The sequence below is a fragment of the Xenopus laevis genome, chromosome 1L, assembly GCF_017654675.1.
Source record: "Xenopus laevis strain J_2021 chromosome 1L, Xenopus_laevis_v10.1, whole genome shotgun sequence".
NCBI lineage: Eukaryota > Metazoa > Chordata > Amphibia > Anura > Pipidae > Xenopus > Xenopus laevis.
In genome coordinates this window covers 174,927,116-174,947,493 of record NC_054371.1, presented here as the reverse complement: position 1 = coordinate 174,947,493, position 20,378 = coordinate 174,927,116, and the positions used below count along the sequence as shown (strand labels likewise).

Sequence of the window (20,378 nt, the reverse complement as noted above, 5' to 3'; positions counted from 1 at the left end):
ATATCACTACGTAGAGCGTCACATTCCAAGGGAACACGTTATTAGACAGTATATCAAAACCAATTTGTAGCTAAAGGATAGTAAATAATAGGAGTAAGAAATACCATCGCCAGAGATTACGCATGTGAATGGAAAGAGAATATACATTTCGTGCCCTAGTAGAGCTGACTGTACCTCACCGTCATAGCCAGGAATCTTCATTGATCGTCTCACCAACCTGTCGCGATCCCACACGCACAGCCATCGCGAGTAAAAGCCTTCAAAACACTTTCATTACAATTTTTCCTGCATTGTCAATGTTGTCAACTGCTAATAAAGTTGGCCGTGGAAAATGCTACTGGGGGGCTGCCAACTGGAAACGTCACGGCAAAACCCTCAGTGGATTGGCTGTCCAGAAATTTAAAAAATGTTCTCTACAGTTGCCCGAATCGTGTACTGTGTGCATCTTCAGCAGATTATTCATAGAAGAGTCATGTTTATAAATTAATATCAATGGTTTAATATGTGTTGGAAGGTAGCAGTAATATTTCGAACACGCGTTTTTTGACGTTGAAGTTATTTTTTGCTGCCCTAACATAAAATGGCTGCCGCGTCTTCTGATTCAGAACCACCTGATCACATCAAACACGTAGTTGCGCTAAAGTATTTTACGTATGCGTTCATGTGTAGGTTACTCGATTGAGGGGTAGGCTGCTTTATTGATTTAACTCTTTATTTGGATATGGATCACGAAATCGATTTATCTGCATGTGTATTTAACCTTTCACCCTTTATGTTAAGAGGACGAGAGAAAGGCTTACTTCCTTAGTTTAATACCCGAGTTGTTTCTGAATACTTTCATTAGACGTAGAGTTCTGCTTCCAGTAGATATTTTGCTGTTTATCCCTGGCTAATTATTTGCTGCTGGAGGGTCAGATTAGGCTTGATACATTACAACTAGAATGTAACTAAATTTCCATGAAATAGGCCCCTATGGCAGCAGTCATTCTTTTCAGACATTCACCAGTGAGTACTGCAGTGCAGACAGTGTTTTTCTGGCAATACTTTCTTTTTTCAAGGAGGTATAACAATTGAATAAAGTCCCAATTACTTCACTGTGCTCTGGTGACATTGCAGGTGGTGTCACTGAATAACTAGTTAGAATTTTAGCATAATGTATTACTAGTTTACTATGGAGAGGTACAGGATAAAAAAAGCAGCTGTGTAGCCATGGGGGCTGCCATTCAAGCACAGCACACACAGTAGACAACGCATACGTTCTGAAGAATCCCATTGTATTCAACAGAGCTTATCGGTTATCTGATATGTATCCTGTGCCTTTTCTCCCTTTTTAGCTTTGAATGGTTGCCCCCTTGGCTACACAGCAGTATATTAACTATAGTAGTCTTTCTGAAGAACACGTGCCAATTGTACCAGCGCAGGGCAACCGCAACCGTTCATTATATTTTCATTGCTTTAAAACAGTTTCATTTTTTTAGTGTTCCTGTTCCTTTAACATGCAAATTTCTTTGATCTCTAAGCCTAGAAGTTTCTTCAGCAGTGTGTTCTTTGTGTTTACCAGTTATTACGTATTTATGCATTGTTTCTCTATTGTTTATAGCTGTATAAACCATGAGAACTGCAAGCTGGTTGTGTTTGACTAAATTATACCCATCCTGGAAAACCTGGGCTTCTGGGAACCAACTAAAATTTCTATCCCCGTGGAATGGTGGCATTGTAACACATGCTGTAGGAAAGAAAGACTCTTCTTTTGATCTGTTGGATCTTGATGAGAAAGATCTGGAAGAACAGTTTGTTCGAGGCCATGGTCCAGGAGGTCAAGCAACGAATAAAACCAGTAATTGTGTTGTGCTAAAGCATGTTCCTTCTGGAATAGTTGTCAAGGTAATGCATTTTGACTCTTTTCTCATTGTTAAAGAGTAGGAAAAAACATAACATTCTTATAGTATAGTAATACATTGACAAGCAGACTTTTACCTCATATATTGGATATCATTTGATGTGATGGAAGCAGTGGCCCAGTAATGACCCTGTTTGTTCTATTAATTTATTATTCTGCTGTAGAGTGCTGCATATATAAGTAGTGCTAAATAAATTAGGGATGCACTGAATCCACTATTTTGGATTAGGTTGAATGCTTCACAACAGTTTTGGCCGAACCGATTACAAACCCTAATTCTGGAGGTTCTGGAGAAGTTTGGTGGCATTTCACATAAGTCTGCAGTGTTTCTATATTCTGAGTACTCAACAGCATTAAAAAAAGAAAATGCCATGGTTATACAGCAGTATTCATACCCCATGTTTTAAGTAAGACTGATGGTGAAACATAACAACCTATTGACCTGCTTGGCAAGCACTGAGCCAGTTCCTAACTGCAAGTACCTTAATTATACTCCATGGAATTATCTGCATAATTTGGGCTGTTTAATGTGGATAAGCTTCATTCAGACACACAAAGCAACCTATTGATAAGGATTTAATGTGGCTCCTGTATTATTCCAGTGTAAGGGGCCCATTCACTAAGTTCAAGTGAAGGAATAGAAGAAAAAAAACTTCGGATTTCGAAGTGTTTTTTTGGCTACTTCGACCATAGAATGGGCTACTTCGACCTTCAACTACGACTTCGAATCGAATGATTCGAACTAAAAATCGTTCGACTAAGTACTGTCTCTTTAAGAAAAAACTTCTACCCCCTAATTCGCCACCTAAAAGTTACCAAAGTCAATGTTAGCCGATGGGGAAGGTCCCCATCGGCTTTCCAAGTTTTTTCTGATCGAAGGATAATCCTTCGATCGATGGATTAAAATCCTTCGAATCGTTCGATTTGAAGGATTTAATCGTTCGATAGAACGATTATTCCTTCGATCAAACGATTATTCCTTCGATCCAACCAATCTCCCCAAACGCCTTCCCTCACTCTGTGCCGGCTAAAATGAAAAAAAAAACGCACTAATCACATGCAACGATTCGTTTTCCGAAGTCGCCTGAAGTTTCTTCGTGAGGCCGTACCCTTACTGAACTTTTTTGAGGCAGAGGGAAAAAACGCCACAGTATTAACTAAAAAGCAAGTGTGTGTAATTTTGTTTACTTACCTTAAAAAAATCACAGTACATTGAAGCCATTTGAATTTCAGATGTGCACAGGTCTTTATCTTGCAGAAAATTAGTATGGATAATGTCAAAGTTTGTACATGTTAAACTATGTCTTGGCAACAAATGTGCTATTTTATATGAGAAATTTTCATTCTCTAGTTCTGTAGGAATCCACGAAAGGCATTTGATCTAATTTTCTAGAACTACAGCCATTGTATATATGTGGTGGATGTAAGGGTTACTGTCTTTTATTCTTATTTGACTAGATATGTATAAAATTATTTGCTGATTGAGAATGAGCCAGTATATCAAATGTCATGTTTATTTATCCATAGTGCCATCAAACCAGATCTGCTGAGCTGAACAGGAAAAAAGCACGAGAGATTCTTCAGGAAAAAATAGACATTTTTTATAAAGGAGAAGGCAGTGATATTCTAAAACACAAAGAAGATGGAGAGAAAAAAAAGCAAGAAAAGAAGAAAAAAGCAAAAGAACTCTTGGAAAAGAAAAAACAATTAAAAGAGATGCACGGTTCTGAAAACAAATAATGAACAAACTCTTAACAGAACCTCTCACATGACCTATATTTAATAAAGTGATTGTCGTTCTTACAATATGAAACAGGTATTCTAGCAATTTGACATATCTACTGCTGTTGTTGCTGCTGCCGGTTGTAATACAGAAGCAGAAAACGTGCCACAAAGCTGTTTAGCCTATGAGGGACCTCCTAGAACCTATTTGGAGTCAATTGGTGGACTTTGAAAAATTAAGTTTTTTTGGGGGGAAAACTTTGAATAAAATGCGATATTCCTTTGATTTGTATTTGGCCGAATACGGACCTATTCGACCCAAAAAAAACTTCAACTTCATTTCGGTTGGTCTTTTTGAATTCAAATTTCGAAGTTTTTTTCAATTCGAAATTTGGCCCTTGAATAAATATGCCGCTATGTGTACCATTCCTAGCCTACTACTAAGCTTTAGTCTCCTTTAAGATGTTTTAGAACGGAGTGTTAGATGATTTTCTGGTGTAAATAAACATTTTACTCCACTAATTCTATTATTGGGGTAACCCCCACTTCTGTGTTCCCCCTGGGGCACTTTATTTCTCTCCCTAATTAGGATTTGCACTAGCTATTTGTCATTAGTGTTTATGTTTTAAGGCAGATATAAATGCCTGATTTAAAACATAGACACTAATGAAAACCACTTAGTTGAACTCCTAATTAGGAAGTTTCATTACACAGAGATCTGCATTGCTCTTTGATTTTTTTTGTTTAATTTGTGTGCATATACTGGGGCATTTAGCGAATGAGCACACTATTCCAAATTTCATTGCCAAGAAACACTTTTAGTGAAAGGACCCTAAGACTAACATTTATAAAGCTGTGTAAAATATTTGCCTCCAAGAAAGTTTATAGAAATAGGTTCAAAATAAATTTGGTATTTATAATGCTGTGTTGTGTCCATTACTCACAAGTGCACACTGTCCCCTTAGCAGTCAAATTCCAACACTCAGCTAAGTAGTGCTACTTATTTTGATTTTCTCTAGACAGGTACACTATCTTTGGTCTAGTGTAAAGTCATTGGGGATGAGTAGATATTTAATAAGGTATAACATTTAAAGTGGTGTGTCTTAATCTGAAAATGTACCCTATCATTTTATACCAACCTTAGGGGCATTTTATCAAAGGTCGAGTAATAAGTTTTTGGGGTTTTTTTTATACCTCGAATGACCTTGAAACTCAAATGGTATCTTATTTAAGAAAAAACTCAAACTTCTAAAATTCGAACAAAACTCAAATGGAGTTTTTGAATGTCAGGAAGGCTAATAACATCTTTAAATGGGTATACATGAACTGGGCAGCTTTTGGTGGCATACTATCGAATTCGAGTTGTTCCCAGGGTCAAGGTATGATAAATCTTAAATTCGAGTTTGGCTGTTTCCCAACTCAAATTTGTGAGTTTTGACCAAAAAATCAATCCAAATTTACCATTCGAACCTTAACAGTTTTTAAAGGAACAGTAACACCAAAAAGTTAAGTACTAAAAATATAACCTTTCCCTGCACTGCTACATGTGCTTCAAAAACACTTTCGTTTATATAAACAAGCTGCTGTGTGGCCATGGGGGCAGCCATTCGAGGCACGTTAACACAGATTAACAGATGAATACAATTGTTTTCTATTATAGAGCTGTAATCTGCTAAATAATGAATCTTTTCTCATTTTTCAGATTCAATGGCTACCTCCTTGGCTACATAGCAGCTTAATTATATAAATTACATTAGTCTTTCTAAAGCAAACACGTAACTTTACCAATGCAGGGCAATAGTACATTATATTGTAATTACATTTAAAAATGAATATTTTGGTTTTACGGTTAAATGTTTTTCATATGGAGTATTTTTCATTTATACATATTTTGTACAATAGAAAAATATCAGGAACATATTTTATTACTCTCTTGCAAACAGAACTGCGTTGGAACATCCCATGCCTCCTATTACCAAATATGTTTAGATTCATGACTTCATGTATAGTTGAAAACCCCACAGCAGTCCATTACCTACTTTTCAAAACACTGCACCAGCAAAAAGCTAAAAATACCCCTAAGGGAAATATGGGGCTGTATTAAGTAGTTCAAAAACACGGCACTGAAACACCTGCCTGAAAAACCTTACAGAGGATTTTTGACCAGCTGCCACCTGACAAGCACCAGTATAAGCAACATCTGTCAGACGATTGTTAATGTATTCTGAAAGTTGGACTAAAAATTTCTATTATACTGTATTTTAATCTCCCACGTGAAAAAAAAAATATGAATTGCGGGGTTTTGTTGTAAAATTTGGTATACAATATGTACATGAAAAGACTTAAAAATAGCGCATACAATTTTCATGTTTCTTTGGTTGCTGCAAAACAAGTATGCTGCCTGTGTTACATACATTTTAAAGGAGAAGGAAAGTCGTTTACCACTTGGGGGTGCCAAATGTTAGGCACCCCCAAGTGAATGTATTTACTTACCTGAAACCCCAGGCTGGTGCTCCTATCAGCTGAAAACTGCACCGGCCCGGGGTTATAAGAGTGAGCGCTTCTCTTCTGGCTTTTACTTTCTTCACAGGGCTGTGCATGCGCATTAGAGTGAAAAGCCAAACTTTAATTATAAAGTTGGCTTTTTCATTCTACTGCGCATTCTGCCCCGGGAAATTTGAAGAAAGAAGCCGGAAGAGAATCAATAGCTCTGTGGTGCTCGCTGGTATAACCCCGGTCCGGTGCAGTTTTCTGCTGAGAGGAGCACTGGCCCAGGGTTTCAGATAAGTAAATACTTTCACTTGGGGGTGTCTAACATTTGGAACCCCTAAGTGGTAAATGACTTTCCTTCTCCTTTAACAGCCCCTTAAAGAAGAACTAAAGCTTAACCAAAGTCTTAGGGATGTAATGTTGTATGTTGGAGGTCCAAATTATTAAAAGACCCCTTATCCCGAGCATTCTGGATAACAGGACCTATACAGTACCTGAACCAAAATAAAGTGAAATTATTCAGGGTGATTAGAATCAAAGCAGCTTAAAAGCCAGTGTTCCTTCTTAACCCAGAATCCTGGAAACTATGATCAATGGAACTTTGGGTCCATTATCCAAAGATCATACACTTGGCCACACATTCTTTACATAGAGAATTTTTGAGCCGGTATAAAGATGGGGACATAATACAAAGATGGAGATAGAGGAGGGTTTTGTTCACCTTCAAACCTTAAAGGGATACTGTCATGGGAAAACATGTTTTTTTCAAAACACATCAGTTAATAGTGCTGCTCCAGCAGAATTCTGCACTGAAATCCATTTCTCAAAAGAGCAAACAGATTTTTTTATATTCAATTTTGAAATTGGACATGGGGCTAGACATATTGTCAATTTCCCAGCTGCCCCAAGTCATGTGACTTGTGCTCTGATAAACTTCAATCACTCTTTACTGCTGTACTGCAAGTTGGAGTGATATCACCCCCCCCCCCCAGCAGCCAAACAAAAGAATAATGGGAAGGTAACCAGATAGCAGCTCCCTACCACAAGATAACAGCTGCCTGGTAGATCTAAGAACAACACTCAATAGTAAAAACCCATGTCCCACTGAGACACATTCAGTTACATTGAGAAGGAAAAACAGCAGCCTGCCAGAAAGCATTTCTCTCCTAAAGTGCAGGCACAAGTCACATGACCAGGGGCAGCTGGGAAAGTGACAAAATTTCTGATACCTGGGGTCAGATTTCCAAATTGAATATAACAAAAATCTGTTTGCTCTTTTGAGAAATGGATTTCAGTGCAGAATTCTGCTGGAGTAGCACTATTAACTGATGCGTTTTGAAAAAAACATGTTTTCTGATGACAGGATCCCTTTAATACAGGTACAAGACCTGTTATGCAGAATGCTTGGGACATGGTGTTTTCTGAATAAGGAGTCTTTCCACAGTTTGGATCCCCAAACCTTAAAAAAATTATTTAAACCCTATAGAATGGTTTTGCCTCTAGTAAGGATTAATTATATCTTAGTTGAGATCAAGAACAAGGTACTGTTTTATTATTACAGTAAAAGGGAAATTTGAATTATTTGATTGAAATGGAGTCTATGGCAGTTAGATTCAATACATCTTATAGGGGGCTTCCTTTTCTAGCAGATGTGTTAAGAGCTCACTCAAATAACTGATTCCAGTACAAACTAAATCTAACAAAATAACTGTCTTTTGCACAAGTTCTGTATGTAGAGAGACATGATGTCTGGGGATTTTAATAGAGTGAGCTCTAATACATCTTCTAGGCAAAAGGAGCCCCCCTATAAGATATATTGGATCTAACTGTCAATGAATATCTGACACCCAACTGCTGCATGAAGACAGAGTGAGGAGAAACAGATCCTGAGAGAGGAATAGTGAAGATAAACTTGATTATTTCAGAAACAATGCAGCATATTTAATTGATTGTATTTAGAAAGTTTCATATTTCAGTATGCTGAAGATTATATTAAAATTACATTTTCACGATAGTTCCCCTTTAAATAAAAGACAATTTTGAGTGTTAGTGTTTTCTACATTTTTTAAGCTATTTAGTCCTGGAGAATGTGTATTTTATCCAATGAAAATGACAGAACTACTTTGAGGGAAATGGCAAATGGGTTTTTTGTCGCCTGTAAGTGTGATTTTGTGCTGGTGGAAATATATTCCCTTTAATTAACATTGCAATCGCTGTATCCAACCCGGTGCACTAACTTTATTACTGGAAAATGCTCACTTCCAAGACAGAAACATCTCTCAGGCTACACCCAGTATAAATCTGTGTTAATAATAGGTCAAAAACTATAGGTTGTCTAAAATAAGAGTCGTATGATTTTTTTTTTTGTGAAAATAAGCTTTATTACATTAAGTAATAAATACATACAAAGATGCAAATTGTTAGTTATTTTCCCAACACAGCCTTTATGTGTATATTAATTGCAGTTATGGCAGATCCCTAGATCCACCTGTAGAAAAGTACATTTTCTCATTTTTCCTTTAAATAAATCATGCATGTTGAGTGGTTAGCAAATATGTTTACGAACATGCAAGTGCATAGGCCAGTAATACAATCCCTTTCAATATTTTTCTTAATCTCTAATCAAAAATAAACACTTACTAGTCTACTGTTTGGGCACTTTTGGGCAGATTTTGCAGATTCCATATATCAGAGAATCTTGTCCCAGAAAAGTGGCATCAGTGACTTGGAAAAAATGTTCTCAAAAATGGAGCTGCAAATATGTCTTTTTAAATGACAATAAGACAAGAACTACGAAGGATTACAGTCAATGTAGTAGATGATATCAAACACAAATCTAAAGGCAAAAGAAGTCATGCATTGTCCTGAAAATACAAACTGAATGGATTTAAATTGATAGGACTCGGCTTGTGTTAATGTACAGGAATAAAACATAAATATATTGTAACTCATAAGCAATGTAGCAGGACCCATGCACTCGCTTAAAAAAAAAAAAGAGCCAGTAATAACTTATAACTCTTTTCAATGAAAATTCTGTTTATATGTAAAAATCGTATCTTGTGTTCAGCAGCCTTTGAACAAAAAAATTATTCAAAATGCATCTGAAGAACCCATCTGGTATGCAGAAAGATCGATCTGGCGTTTTCACAAATCCAGAAAGAAATAGCCGTTGGCTTCAGAAAGGTTGGATATGGCAGAGCTAGGATCTTGCATTACGCTCTGTTTCTGCCAAACATTCCCGCACCAAGCCCCTAGCGTGGATGATACCTGGGGTTAAAATATTTAGATTAGAAATTATATATATATATGATGTTCTCTAGGTTAAGTTTTCTGCTAACAGGAGCACCAGCCTGGGGTATCAGATAAGCTATTGATACCACTGGGGCAAGTCTAACATTTGTGACCTGGTGACTTTTAATTAAAAGAGAATGAAAGCCCCCTCTTGCCCCACACCACCAGTCTGCAAAGTGTCTCTCCTTAGAAATGCAGAGTTGTGCAGCAGGGTTGGCATGCAATACCTTCCAGGTGTCAGGTCCTCTTCTGCTGCTGTGCCCGCCAAGCCTGCTGCGCAACTATGCATTTTTTAAGAAGGTACACTAAGCAAGAACGTTACCCTAATTGGTGTCACAGGAAGGGATGCTTTAATTTGCCTTTTAGAGACAAATGTAAAACCCTGCTTTGCCCCATTTACCAGGGCCTGCAAAAAATTATAGTAAAATCCAGGAAACTGTAAAATTCGGCAAGAAATGAAGGCTGTTTTCCTGCGTCTGAGGTACATAAAACCAAGGTTATACTGTCTTCTTGCTTCACCCCCAATGGCTGACAGACAGGCACTTTTTTCACCCACGAGAAATATCCTCTCCTGTGGGTCATGAAGCACCTGGAAATACCCTTCAAACTGGAAGAATGGAGATTGCTGCTTGAGAAACACTCTACATGCAGCAATCTGGTTTAATCAGGGAAAAGTGCAGGAAGAAGGTACCACAGCTACAAGATAGCATTTTACATTTCGGAGAAAGACAGATGTATTAAGGAAAATAAATTAAAACCCCCAACAAATAAAGGGTCATTAGATTATTTACACTTATAAATATCATCAAATGTAACCAGGTCATTCTTTTCAGTATGTTTCACTGATGTTTGCCTGTGCTGTGTTACTATCTTTGTCTATATTGCCAGTGTTTCCTTACTCTGTTCAGGGCCAGAGCATCAGTATAGAAGTTTTATCAACTTTACCAGGACTTTGCATCTGGTGCATTTTTTTTTTTAGCAAAAAGAAGTTCCAAGATTATCAATTAGATTCACTGGACACATCTTACTAACTGACACTTTCATTGTGATTTAAAAACAAACCAAAGGGATGGAAAATATATAATTCTTACCTCTTTTAAGTCTCTCCATAGCACTTTTACTGCCAGCATATGTAGGTCTAATTTCTTTACCCAGCTCTTCAATGATGGCAAGAAGTTCTGCATACTTGCTCTGAGGCACCTGATTACTATTAGATATCTACAATAAAAAATTCCAGATGAGGTCAAGTAAAAAACAACAACCAACTAGTCATTCAAAACTGCTATGCACAAGCATATACATTACTATACAACGGATTAGTCCAACTGTCACTTAAAAGCAGATCTGAGCAGAAGTAAGAAAAAGGCTTGGATCTTCCTACTTCTCCAAAGTTTATTCATGCCTTCCAACCATGTTATTTTAATAAAGCTTTGTATTGGGTGTCTTTGTCTGTTTTTTCTCATATTGAAAAAGAAGCCCCAACCAAGTGTGTTCCTGCTCTCAAAGTACTTCCTTTGTCAATTTAAATAGTGGCAAGACTTTTCGTATGCAACATTTTAAAATAAACTTTGATCAGAACACATAATTCTTTGGAAATGCATTTGGTGCATTATTTATGATCATGTGCTGTTGAGCTTACTCCAGCTACATCTTTAAAGGACCAGTAACATCAAAAAAATTTTTAAAAAAAATGTTGTTTGCATTTAACGAAAAAAACACCAAGACCATATTTAAAGTGGACCTGTCACCTACACATAAAAAGCTGCATAATGAAAGTCCTTTGCAAATTAAATATGAAACCCCAAACATTTTTTTCATTAAAACATCCATACCTGTTATAAAGGTGTTTAAATATCTGAACTGTCAATCAAATATTACCTGCCCCGCCTCTATGCCCGTGGCATAGAGGAGGGGCAGTCAATTACTTTCACTTTCCATTCAGCACTTCCTACATGTCACTGCTCTCCTTACATTCCCGCTTCCCTCCTCAGGCTCTATAATTGTGTGAGGCACTGCACATGGACATTAGGTCCCCCATTCTGGTGCATACACAAGATTTTGGGGTGATATACAATTTCCCTTAATAACCGTGTCCACAAAATGGCTGCTGCCTGCTTGCTGTGATTGTATAATTCCAAGACAGAAGGAAACAAAATTTAAATAAAAAATACAGTGTAAGTAAAGTTTATTTTGCTCAACTAACATGATAGAAAAGAATTTGAAATTATTTCTTAGGGTGACAGGTCCCCTTTAACTTTAAAATCGCAAAGTCTTTATTAAGAAATAACTTACCGATACTCCACTTGCACTCCTCTTTAGAAAAGGTGACAGAGTGACGATCCATTGCGCGACGCTTGATTTCTTCTCCCTGCCTTCTATAGGAGATAGCCATAGAGGAAAAATTGAGCGTCGCACTTTAGATCGTCACCCTGTTACTGGTCCGTTAACTCTTCTCTGCCTTATGGAACGTCTCCCATTTCTGTTTCAAGACTTTTCTTAAAACAGGCCATCCGGTTTTTCTTATTACATCCCTTCTATCACTTGCCTCTAAAATCCTGGAACGTATTGTGTTCTCCTGTATTAATAACTTTCAGCACCCCTAAATCTATTAGATCCTGTTAAATCTGGTTTTCGACCTACACACTCTACTGCAGTGCAGGGCCAAGAGGTACCTGAGCCCAAGACAAATGCCTCTTGTCAGTTAAGGTTCCAAGCATTCTGGATAACAGGTCCCATGCCTGTAAAAGGATATTCTAATCTATAACATACTTACATAAAGTTAATGTAAAGATTGAATGTAAATGTATACATTGCATTTATTCGTATTTAATATTTTATTGAGCCCCATTGGTAATAGCAATGTATTGTTCTGCTGTATAGCACTGTGTACAGAAGTAGCACTATGTAAATAAAAAAAATATATATATATATATATATATATATATATATATATATATATATATATATACACATATATGCATAGATGCTATGCTGCCTGTGGGACACTGTGCTCCACTTATGGTGATGGTGTACCCTAAAGTCCCTTTGTATTGCTACCTGTTTGTAAAATAGTCCTTTATTGAGAACTGAGAGTGTGCGGCCACCTACAGATCCGCCAAAATTACATTTACAAATCAGTCTCTATGCAGCCTGAATGCCTTTGTGAGCTTTTTCCTTCTCTAAACCAGAAGTAAGGCATTGGCTTCTGGAATCACAGTTCATAACAGCATCTGCTTTGCTAACTCACATTTCTTTTTCTCCTCTTTCTCCTCTGGTTTTCTTTTATTTAACCTTTGGAAGAGGGATTTTTGACAGGCTTCAAACATAAATCACCCAATCAGAAACATACAGGAAAGCTAGGAAACACTCCCATCTTCCTGTATCTGGACTAACAGACACGGTGTTGGCTTGTGGGCAGACACAAGGGGCAGATATTGGCGCAGAATCAGAAAGATATGCGTTTTCACACTCTGCTGCATGTCTCTACACACAGGCAACAACTTATATTGAAGCAGTTGAAATAAATCAGAGAAAGAGTAAAATGTAGCCTTTTTATTTTGTAACCCTTGTTTGTTAAATTGTTGTAAGACCCCTTTTTGTTCTAAATGAATGTAAAGTGCTGTGTAATTTGCTGGCGGTACATAAAAAAATGTTGGTGACGATACATAATCACCTGCAATGTAACAATCTACTTCTAATTTTCTGACTGACCAGGAGTGTTATTGTATCCTGAATATGTGTAGAATTTCAACATATTCTAATAAAATGTACAATATTCTAGGTTTTTTCACAGTCATTTCAAAAGACTGCTGTAAGGTTTACATTCATATTAAACAGTTAATACATGTACACCTGTATATAATCTGTGTTTTGAAAACTATATCAAAACTTCCTTTTTAAACTGTAAGCATTTGATTTGTCGCATGCATATAGGTGCAATGAATCAGGACACGATAATCTAAAGATGGCCTTACATACAGAGATCTGTTTATTTGGTGAGGTCACCAAACAGGCAGATCTCTCCCTGATATGTTCACCTTGAGGTGGACCATATTGGATTGATCCAATCAGGGCCCTAGGGCCCAAGGATCAGATCACAACGATGAGAACAAGGGTGGTTGGATCGAGGACTACATGAATGAACCGAAGATATCGATCTGGTAAGCCTGTCTGAGGGCCCCAAACACTGCCCAATAAGCTGCTGACTTAAAGGGATACTGTCGAGGGAAAACATGTTTTTTTTCAAAACACAGCAGTTAATAGTGCTGCTGCTGCAGCAGACTACTGCACTGAAATCCTATTTTTAAAGGAGCAAACTGATTTTTTTATATTTAATTTTGAAATCTGACATGGGGCTAGACATATTGTCAGTTTCCCAGCTGCCCCAAGTCATGTGACTTGCGCTCTGATAAACTTCAGTCACTGTTTACTGCTACACTGCAAGCTGGAGTGATATCACCCCCCCCCCCCAGCAGCAGCCTATCAACAGAACAATGGGCAGATAACAGCTCTCTGACACCTCTGCTGAAGGATTTGTTTGCAAACTGGGTCATGCTCCCTCGCCCCACCTAGTGGTAGACATGAGAATAGCACCAATGCAAAAAAATATACTACCACTAGGGGAAGCTAGGGAGCATGACCCAAGTTGTGGTTTACTACAATGAGAAGGGAAGAAACAATAGCTGTCTCAAAGCAGTTCTATCCTGAAGTGCTGGCTCCTTCTCAAAGTTCAGGATCAAGCACAATGCACTGAGCTGGCTGCCTCCACACCAATATTACAGCTAAAATAAATTTGTTGGTTCACGAATAAAATTTTAAATAGTAGAATGAATTATTTGCAATGTATACAGTGTAATTTAGAAATAAAAAGTAAGCCATAAAAATCATGACAGAATCCCTTTAATCTGTTGGCAGCTTATATCTGCTTGTGTATGGGGACTTTAAAGCAAAAATTGGGCTAGATTTGCAAACTGTTCAACTACAGAATTGATTAAGAGCCCATAGAGTTCTCAGGCAGGAAAGGGTCCAAGTCACATCCTACCTCAAGACAAATTAGATATCCTTTATCAACAAAAGCACCTACTGTTGGAAGAAAATCATGCCTGCTCTTAAAGGTCCAGTGTCCCCATAGGAAAAATAAATCAATATTTTTTTATCTAAAACTGAATCAAAGTTTCTTTTGAAAGGAAGCACACAAAACAAAAGGGTGTGGTTTTCTGGAAAGTTGCTTAGAATGACATTTTCTTTCATTAGGCAAATTTGCTGGGGGTTTCTATTTCCTAGAATATAAACACAAAACTAGGTCTGGTCCCTGCATATCTATTTCCCACTTCAATGAAAGAACGAAAAAAATTAACATGACAATCAAGGCCATGCCTTACAAAATGTTACAAAATTGGAATTCCTCAGTAAAAGTATTGTTTACAAGAAGAAACATTTTTTTAATGTGCAGTCCAGCCCCCGACTGAAATCATTAACCAATGCAACAATTCTGCAATGTTATCATATTTTCAGTAATTATGGCTCATCAAACGTACATTACACAAGGTGTATAAAAATTATAAACCCAGAAACCTCAGTTTAACATCCCCTGATTTTAAGTTTTCTCTCATTTGATATCTTTTTTTGTGGTCCCATCTATATACAGTATTATGCACAATACATTTTCCAAATTTTATATTTTTCTGTATTTTACACCATTTTTTCCTGGTCCCATGAAAAATGTGGGTTCTGCCATAAATCACATTTGAGTACTAGACTAGGTTATTTAGTTCAACATACTCACGGACTATGTACTGTCTATGTGTGCACGTATTTCATGCACCCAAATTCTGACAACTTCAGCATACTGTGCAGGACACAGAAGATTTTGCATGCACACACCACACAGTTTCTATTTAGACTGTCTCCATGCAAAGAATTTTAAAACACCGAACAAGATCTTTTTTTTTTTTTTACAATAAATTCTGGAGAACATTGATGTACAGAATATAAATAGTATAGAATGAGAGGACACTATAAAAGCGGTGTAAGGCTTGAGAAAGGGCAGAAGCCTGAAACTTAGTCTAGTCTTTGGCACTAATAAACACAGAATTTTTCTACAGTATTTGGTTCCGTTGGCAGTGGAAAAGCAGCTTGCACCAGACGCTACAAAACGTGCAGGTATAGTGGAAGCAATTGGACTTTGATTGTATTTATACAAGCGGTGTAAGTTTTGCAATACCTGTGTATATCCTAAAGATGGAGGTCCATAGTCATTAACTAGCTGCCTGTATTGTGCAGTCGATGCCATACTTGTCGAAGGGGAATGGGCACTCCCAGCTGTAAAAATACAATACAGTAAGAAACTAAAACAAAAAAAAAATATACAATCATTGCTTCCATTATTATCAGAGATTAAATTATTATTGCGTTGTTACCCTGAAAATACAATTTTAAGCCAGTAAGTGGTTGTGACTAGCACCATCCTTTTCTATTCATAAAGATATAATGTCTCAGCATGCTTATAACCATGGCTCGGGAACAACAAGGCAAAACAATGGCTTCTAGAAATGAGAAAAGATTAAACTCACAGTGTTCTTTCATGAAGTTAAAAGAGGTACAGTATGGCCCACTCATACTCATAAAAGCTTACATTTTGGCCCTACCCACAAGTTCACCTATACAGCTCCTCTGTGATGATCTAGGCATGGGCATGTTGGCACCTGTGGGCACAGCCACCAGACTAACTGGAGCAGAAAGTAAACATTATAGGGAAGTCTAGGTCCATAAAACCTGGGTTTGTTGTATAACACCCCGTTAAATACAATCCAGGTAAAGTTATTATCTTTGAAGTTTTCCCTCAGATTTTCCAGTTAGTATTAAGACGGCTTACTGCATGCATGGAACATTTCTTCCCTGTATATTAGAATGTATTAATAAGAGTTGGAGCTCACAGTTTGTTTCTCTCTGCTCAATCATTCCTCATAGACAATATTGTAGTACTCATTTGTACTGCCTTTGTATGTAGAAAACATCAGATGAAGGAAGTTACCTGTTCAAATACACAGGGGAGGACTGTTTCAAATCATCAGTATGTACTCTCAGTTTATGGGTAAATGAATTTAATTCCTTCTTACAGTATCATTGTTTCCTATATATACCTGCACTGGTACTTCTTACAGAGACAGGCAATATTGGAGGGTAACAGACCAAAAGTAACATGGATGGAATAAGTCACTGATGTGAGAGATCTGGACTGAGAGTCAAAATAGTAATAGGGTTTCACTAACTTTCTTTATTAAAGTGTCTCGTAAAACTACAGTACACACAAGGGTAAAATTGATTGTAAAAAGGAGAAGAGAAAAGACAAAGAACCTTGTTTTGTGACTGCGAGTTGCTTTCAACGGTTAAAATTAACCCTCACTTCTATAGACCGTATATCAATTGACTTAGTGACCAACTTTTTCACTTAGTTCATTCACCAATCAGTTAATATGTGTGTATAAAATTCTCACCTTGTGCCAATAAATATAAAGTGCTTGTGCTTAAATAAATACAACCAATAAAATATTGATTGTCACTACACCGGCTCTGTGTATATTTTATCAATTAATAATTCTATAATAAAGTTAATACCAATTAATTAATACAGATTCTTAGTATTATATCAGTTACCTAATAAATTATAATTGATTAATTTAAGTTATAAAGTGTCTGTGCTGCAGTGGTTGGTAAAAAAACTCTTAATTCATATTTAGCATTTTTTTTAAAAATATTGAGTAAAAACAAAAATAAATTAGTGCTTCTCAGTTGCAGATTAACCCAACCGCTCCTTGAGAATAAGTGAGGAATTCGAAAAATAGGTAGTTGGTGGAGTTGCTCCCAAGATTTCTAGCTATAATTTTTTCTAAGTCCCTAGGAGCACCACAAAGTGGAAGAAGGCAGAAACTGAAGGGCTGCGGTCTCGTTTGTTAATCTTTTCTATCTAAGAAGAGAGGCTGTTTAACCCTGAAAAACCGCAGACCATTCAGTTCATGGAGAGAAAACAGATTTAAGGTAAAGTTTGCAGGAAACCCAAACTGCACCCCACAGGCCCAATAATAGTCAATAAATAGTCACTGTCTATATGTAGGGTTGACACCTTTGCTGTAAAAAGGTAAAAAGCCTTCCTATATATTTATCTTTTTTCCCTATTAATAACATTGGGATCAACCATCATTTTTACCGGCCAGGCCAGTAAAATACCAGCCAGGTGGCAACCCTATCTATATGGCTTCTTACAGCAGCCCCTCTGGCATTTGCCAGAACCCACTGCCAGTCTGGGCCTTGCTGATGTTGAAGTGTACACTGGGGGGGTCAAGTATGGCCACCCAAGGGATTTTATTGACCCTAATTTATAGACAGGATCTGTATGAAGCGATGTAATGAAGCACATCTGGGCCCCCCTGCAAAACATTGTTCAAAGCACACTGTGAGCTAACTAGCCCCCCTCCTGTCCTGTTCGTGCATGTGCGGTCCTGACCCCCTGCCTGCGGGTCCGTAAAATTGACAGGAGGGGGGAGTGGCTATAGGGAAGCTGACCCCATGGTCCAGGCCACCGCAACCGCAGGCATCCCTTATAGCGATGTCACTGTCTTTATGCCTTCTTTTTTTTTTTTACATATATAATCCATCTTATGAACACGTGGTATACAGAATGAAGGGTCCACTATATGGAGCTAATTGGGCAACACTGATAAAAGCCAGCGACCAGTGCACTAATGAGGTGCAACAGAGATATCACTAGAGAACGCTCACTTTTGCTTTGGAGGGGTTGTACTTGCGCGTGAGTTCAATTAAAGGCATAATACACAATAAATTATGCTCCACTAAACTATTAATTTATCATTCATGAGCAAATATATCATATATTCATCCTTACAGCTATTTTCTATTTGGTCTGCAGCTCACTCAATCTGCCCGGAAATAAAGATCCCCAATGCCAGAAACAGGCCTATGGCTCATTCCATTCCTATTCATTTATGTACCAAGTTTTCCAAAACTGTACAGATAACCGCCAACGAGAGCCTTTGCTCGTATATTACCCTGATTTATATTGAACATTCCTTCTTCTGCAGACTCCACCATGCCCAGAGGTTTGAATCCCCATGACATTTTAATGGCGCCGCGTGTAAAAAAATTAAAATCGGCATTAACACATCCCTGATCGGTTTTTATTAGTGTAAATGGAAAATACAAGAAATATCCCCTTAAATCTGTGCTTGCTCTATCTCAGACTGTTAGAAAACCTGGCAGCAAATATTGCTCATGTTATTCTCAAGTTGTGCTCAGTGTCAGCAGTGTTGGATTTTTACCTGTTAAGAGATAGCAGCCATTTGTTCCAGCCATTTATAAGCACAATAGCTTTAGATGCTGCTGCCAGTATGTGGCACAGATCAGCCAACTCTAATGCTCTGCTATTAACAATGACCAATTATTAGTGTTAGGCAGAACAGAGCCCGTGTGACACATGATTAAGCTACCAATCAATAATAATAAATGATAATTAATGTATGAATAGAATCAAAGATCGAGTTAGTAGTATTCCTGTTTATAAAAAGGAAATCATGATCACAGCAGACACGTCCCTCCCAACAAGAAACACGTTCCTACATCAGCCCTACATGCAGTTCCACTTGCCGCCAGCAGAGGGCCGCGCAGTGCCAAGCAGTTGCAGATCAATCAGCAGCCCTGGGGAGCCGATCATGGAGGCGCCGAAACGGACTTGATCAAAGGGCTCGTGCGGATCCATCGCTTCCCCGCGTGCCACACGGACCAGCCCGTCCCTACAAGCACCGCCAGGCCTCCCGAGCAGCGCAATCGCTTCCCCGCTCTGGCAAACACCCACCGCCGGGAAGTGATGTGAATAGAGCGGCCAGCAGCACATGAACTCCGGCTCTCCCCAGGTGTCTCCATCCTGCTCCCCGACCAACTGGGCCCAAGCCCTCGCTGCCCCCGAACAATCTCCCCAGGCCGGGTCCCCTCACTTACCCTGCAAGCCGGGGTTACTGGCGGGGTGCTGCGCGTTCGGGTTGGGCTTGTAAGACATTCCCAGAGACATGACCGCCGCCGACAGGGGAGGAATCTGGCAACAACAACAAATAAAATGTCCTGAGATCTACTGGAGCGGCTCTTGTCTGTCTCCCTCAGACACTTTTTGTTGTTTACAGCGGCGGCACCGGCAGATATGGCGTCACATGTACTGACACCCACAATGCAATGAAGCCTCCAGCAGTAGCCCGTGTCCCTGGGCAGCTCCCCACTCACCTCTCACCCCGGGGGGCTTACTTCTTTCCTGGAAACCATCCCCGCGACACTTTTATACCATTTTTAGATGTTTTTCAGCAGTGAATGTCGCGAAATGAACATTTTCTCTCAGAACGTCCTTTTTTTTTTTTTTCACTTTGTGAGGGGAACTTTATTTCCTTCCCAGTGTCACTGGGACAATACAATGAAAAGAAACTTCATATTTTTCACATGAAAGTCACTTTTTTTTTTTTAAATTTTCAATTTATTCAAGGGACAAGTTTAATTGAATTTGAACTTTTAATTTATTTTCATTACAGGGTTGGTATGTTGTGTTTTTTTTCTACTTCAGAAAGTAAATAGCATTCTTTTTTTGGCAATATTTGAAAATGTTAGATGGGACTTTTTCTTTTTTTGAAATATCTGAAAATGATTTTTTTCCCCCTTTAGTATTTTAGAAAGGGTTATATACATGTCTAAATATACTTTATGTATGGACCTGTACCGGCAACATTTTACCTGCGGCCTTCCAGCTGTTTATCGCTAATGCTAATGGCCCGTGGGGCATCGTGTTCGCCACTGCCGTATCGCAGCTTGTAATGTTATTTAATGCAAAGCACCCTGCTTGATGCATAGAACAGTGGCACGCCGACATCCGTCCCCAAGAACTCTCAAATGAGTTGTTTCACAAATTTTCACCATAGCAAAA

The 20,378-nt window shown here is 38.2% G+C and overlaps 3 protein-coding genes across 9 annotated transcripts in view; 1 reads left to right on the top strand and 2 right to left on the bottom strand.

Moving 5' to 3' along the window:
- Positions 1–335, bottom strand: part of mphosph9.L (M-phase phosphoprotein 9 L homeolog) — a 51,098-nt gene extending 50,763 nt beyond the window's left edge. For 3 of the 4 annotated variants that reach the window (XM_018262824.2, XM_018262833.2, XM_018262877.2), the window contains exon 1: positions 175–319. In XM_018262824.2, coding sequence (XP_018118313.1) covers positions 175–201 — 27 coding nt within the window. In that variant the 5' untranslated portion in view covers positions 202–319. Of the gene's footprint in view, positions 1–174 lie in introns of all 4 variants that reach the window. The other variant, XM_018262842.2, reaches the window with a different exon arrangement.
- On the top strand, positions 94–4,542 carry mtrfr.L (mitochondrial translation release factor in rescue5 L homeolog). Of its 3 annotated transcripts, none has more exons than XM_018262898.2 (3): positions 94–249; positions 1,601–1,884; positions 3,428–4,542. In XM_018262898.2, exons 2-3 carry the CDS (start codon positions 1,612–1,614, stop codon positions 3,638–3,640), a joined length of 486 nt encoding a protein of 161 aa, XP_018118387.1. In that variant the 5' UTR covers positions 94–249; positions 1,601–1,611; the 3' UTR covers positions 3,641–4,542. The 3 variants fall into 3 exon arrangements, with proteins under 3 accessions (XP_018118387.1, XP_018118379.1, XP_018118395.1); XM_018262890.2 differs by lacking the exon at positions 94–249 and adding an exon at positions 556–685; XM_018262906.2 differs by lacking the exon at positions 94–249 and adding an exon at positions 707–1,005.
- A 3,925-nt stretch (positions 4,543–8,467) lies between these two features.
- cdk2ap1.L (cyclin-dependent kinase 2 associated protein 1 L homeolog) lies at positions 8,468–19,977 on the bottom strand. Of its 2 annotated transcripts, none has more exons than XM_018262814.2 (4): positions 19,691–19,977; positions 15,627–15,724; positions 10,495–10,621; positions 8,468–9,379 (listed from the first exon to the last, which is right to left on the bottom strand). In XM_018262814.2, exons 2-4 carry the CDS (start codon positions 15,693–15,695, stop codon positions 9,312–9,314), a joined length of 264 nt encoding a protein of 87 aa, XP_018118303.1. In that variant the 5' UTR covers positions 15,696–15,724; positions 19,691–19,977; the 3' UTR covers positions 8,468–9,311. The 2 variants fall into 2 exon arrangements, with proteins under 2 accessions (XP_018118303.1, XP_018118294.1); XM_018262805.2 differs by having other exon boundaries at positions 19,415–19,972.
- Positions 19,978–20,378: the final 401 nt, after the last annotated feature.